Source organism: Sphaeroforma arctica, assembly GCF_001186125.1.
Source record: "Sphaeroforma arctica JP610 unplaced genomic scaffold supercont1.247, whole genome shotgun sequence".
Lineage (NCBI taxonomy): Eukaryota > Ichthyosporea > Ichthyophonida > Sphaeroforma > Sphaeroforma arctica.
This window is the reverse complement of record NW_014040311.1, coordinates 98,517-102,181: the sequence shown is the minus strand read 5'-3', so window position 1 is coordinate 102,181 and position 3,665 is coordinate 98,517. Positions and strand designations below refer to the sequence as shown.

The 3,665-nt window shown below is 41.0% G+C and overlaps 1 protein-coding gene across 1 annotated transcript; it reads left to right on the top strand.

The window, feature by feature from the left end:
* Window positions 1-739: 739 nt before the first annotated feature.
* SARC_04428 (hypothetical protein) lies at window positions 740-3,497 on the top strand (the record flags this gene model as incomplete). The annotated part of the gene is made up of 6 exons (XM_014301760.1): window positions 740-933; window positions 1,319-1,415; window positions 1,612-1,701; window positions 2,056-2,166; window positions 2,656-2,745; window positions 2,984-3,497. 6 exons carry the CDS (start codon window positions 740-742, stop codon window positions 3,080-3,082), a joined length of 681 nt encoding a protein of 226 aa, XP_014157235.1. The 3' UTR covers window positions 3,083-3,497.
* Between the last annotated feature and the right edge of the window lie 168 nt (window positions 3,498-3,665).

Here is a 3,665-nt window from a genome sequence, read left to right as displayed (position 1 = left end):
TTCTTCCATATATATGTTTATTTACAAAGACGCGTACCTATTTATATATATACATATCTATCTACATATATATATATATATATATATATATAGTGTGTGTGTGTGTTGGCGTACACACATATTTGGTGAATTAGAGTTTTTTTGCCAGTTGTGTTAAGTGTGCGTATATATGTGATGCTTGTTTTTGTGTTTGTGTTTGTGTTTTGTAGTTGCCTATGTATATATGTTTGTTTCTGTGTATGCGTGTGTTCTTGTGTTTATGTTTGTATGTTTCTAAGTAGGTATTAAATCTATTATACATGCATGTTTGTGTACATCAACGTATAAGCCAGGTTGGTGCTCGCTAATGGTGAAAGGTTATCATTGTTGGGTTGGTTCTGGGAGAGTTCGCGTAGTCTCATCTCATGAGGATCTGCTACGTTGCACATGACTGCGTGTGTGTTAAGCTAACTTTGCAGTTCAAACTGTCACACTTTTGAGGAGCTACTACCTTGTACATGACTGCGTGTGTGTTTCTAGCGTAGATAGGCTTGCTGTTTCTAGTATACCGCACATCTGACTACTGCAGACTATTTCTGGCCATTAGGACGCTTCTCTTCGATTTTATATTTCCAACACACTCAGTATTTGCAAGCTTAGATTGCTCCATATAACTTTGTATCAGTCTTCGTAGCATTTTCATCTCCTCTTAGACTTGATGATCTATTAAACTTGTACACCGAGGGAAGGTACTTAATACATGATCCTTGCGTTTATCCCAAACAGTGAATGCGACCCTCCCGACCGAGCATGTTTGCGGATCATCAAATGCTGGGTGTGTGGGCATGCCAGAGAGCAAGTGCCTCAGAGATTCCTGGATGAAATCACGTGTGAGAAGTGCCATACTCTGCAACCTCCACACCCAGAATACAACTACTACGATCTGTTTGACAAGTAAGTAGACGTTTTGGTCTCATCTCTGTGTGTGTTAGTCGACCTGAGTTATGCTAACTCATCGAGGATTGCTTGATTCTTTTCGGAAACATCACAACTTCAATACCACTTGATGCCAAGATTAGTCATACCTGTTCATTGCCGAAGACGTTTTAACTACACACATATCCGTAATTATTGGTAATTCGCTGTGACTGCTTGGGTGTACCACTGGGTGTACCACGTACTATATTGAAGATGAATGAACACGCTGTGTTGCACATGCATACATGCTCTCGTTTGATCAACTTAATTTGCCCACGTGTATCTGACAATACCAAGCATTGTCTGTTTCATCTTCAGTTACTGATGGCGTGCCTACACATCGACCTCTCAATTTGTACAGAGCACCGACGTTTAACGTGAATGTCAAGAATCTTCAGTCGCAATACCGACGAAGCCAAACCCTGCTACATCCCGATAAATGGTCAATGTCTACGCCGGTAAGTTTTTTTGGGATTCCTACAGTAATTGCTGATCTATTTTGAGTTTTATTTTCTGAGATTATGTGATCGATTTGCGATTGTCAGTAGTTTGGTTTTGCGTATGGTATATTATATTGGGCTTTGCTTCCGGTGTATTGTGAGAATACTTATTTATTATATGCTTTCAACCCACGAACAATAATAACAATAACAGGAACAAAAGCGGAACGCTGCTCAACAAAGTAGCTTATTGAATAAAGCTTTCCGGACGTTGCGGGACCCCTTACAACGAGGGCTTTACTTGGTAAGTCAGTACATATCGTATGCGTTGATCTCATAGCTGTGATTGTATATCTCTTCTGTGTCTGTCCTTCTACACACACTTTGGTTTCATCTACGCTTTCATATCACCCATCGATTTTTCCGAATCTTGCTATCACATACTTTGTCGCGTAGCGCAAACCTACATTTGACGAAAAGTCGTGTTGTTGATGGGAAGCCTTTCTACATTATACATGGTGCATCTACGCGCGGACATATTCCTGTTTGCTATTCGATTTATGGTTGAAATTCTGACTTAGACTCAGACTCTAAATACAAGATTTGGGGTTCTTCATATGCTTGTGCTGAACCTCTGTTCATTCCTGGTCACCTACAGCTCAAATTACGAGGCATGCCTATGGAAGAAGGGACAGATAATAATGATCCGGCCTTCCTAATGGAGATTATGGACATCAACGAAGCCATAGAAGATGCGGAGACCGAAGCTGTAAGTGTGCATTCAAATTGTGTCTGACCAGTATTTAGGGCGTGGCTCAGTAGGTATCCCCAAATATCAAAGTGTCACTGGACTGGGTATTTTGCTAGGTCTATGTTGTCGTCAGTTTTATTATAGACAAATTTTGTCCAGTATTTCGAGTTTGAACCCCTTCGGACAATCTCCACCTCTGGCTCGTTTTTAGAATTCGGTCGCACTTAGAAACTCGACAACGAAATGCGTGTTTTTAACGCTGTCATTGGCTATATATAAATATGCTGGTTAAGTTATCATCCACTTAATAAATTGTTATGATTGGTACATGTACATCGACATTTTCACCAGTACTACTTCGAAGTTATTACAGTTGTCCTGGTATTTATCACGATTCTACGAATATCCTGTGTCTCGAATACGATTTTTAATCGTATGTATGACAGTTATATTACTCCGAGATTGCTTGCTTATTGGATTCGGTTTTGTATCACTGACTGCTTGTAGGAGATATCTGTTGTGCACGAAGAAAACAAAAAGCAGATCGGAGATGTCATACAGCAAGTGAGCGAGGCTTTCAAAGAAGATGACTTGAAGGTATGATACTGGCATACATACATGAGATTTATAGTATCAAACGTTAGAGAAGGATTGCGATGTCCGAGTTCGGTTCGCTAAGTTTTTACTTCATATATTTATAGCGATGTGGAGTGTGGTGTGTTATTCACCTCCTCTGCCGTGATTATCAAGCACAACTATCTGTAACGTAACCACATACGCACCTGATCTACTGACACCCTTCGATTCTACTTCCTCTTATTCACTCCTCCCTCAGCGTGCTCACACATTGATGGGGAGGTTACAGTTCTACGAAAATATAAATCAGCTGACTACTCACTGGCACCCCGGGCGTCGCCTTACGATCACGCATTAGTGCATCGCTCATGTCCCATGCGACACCCTGTGAGATTTCCTTATATGCTGCTCGTGTGTCTGTGATCAGGCTATGCAAATCAGCGCCACCCCAAGTACGACACAAGCCCAGGGTGGAAATAAAAGCAGTTTCGAAGATGGAAGAAGTTTAGCGAGGCGAACAACGATGCCTTGCGACACTCTGTTCGTGGACCCCGAAGTCGGCCTGAGTCAAACATTTATTTTAACATATTGCTAAGGAAGATAAATAAACTCAACTCCTTAACTGAGTTTAGCTGCGAGTGAATCAAAGTACAGATTTTGCACTTAGCAGGAATGGCGCGTGCGTGCAAGCCTTAGCGTCCTCTTTCTAAATATGGAAATACGTGGTATTGTACTGTGTTATACACCACGAGTCGTGGAAATAAAGCAACCCCTGTTCTTAATTTGCAAAAGTGAGACTAATTTCGCGCACCTCCGCTTCTCTCTAATGAGTGCTTTTGGTTGCCATTTCTGTCTGTCACTAGGATGCATCACAATTGCACGCTACTCAATATTTTTAGGGGAAACTGCAGTTGAAACTTATTTTTTTGTATTATATATAT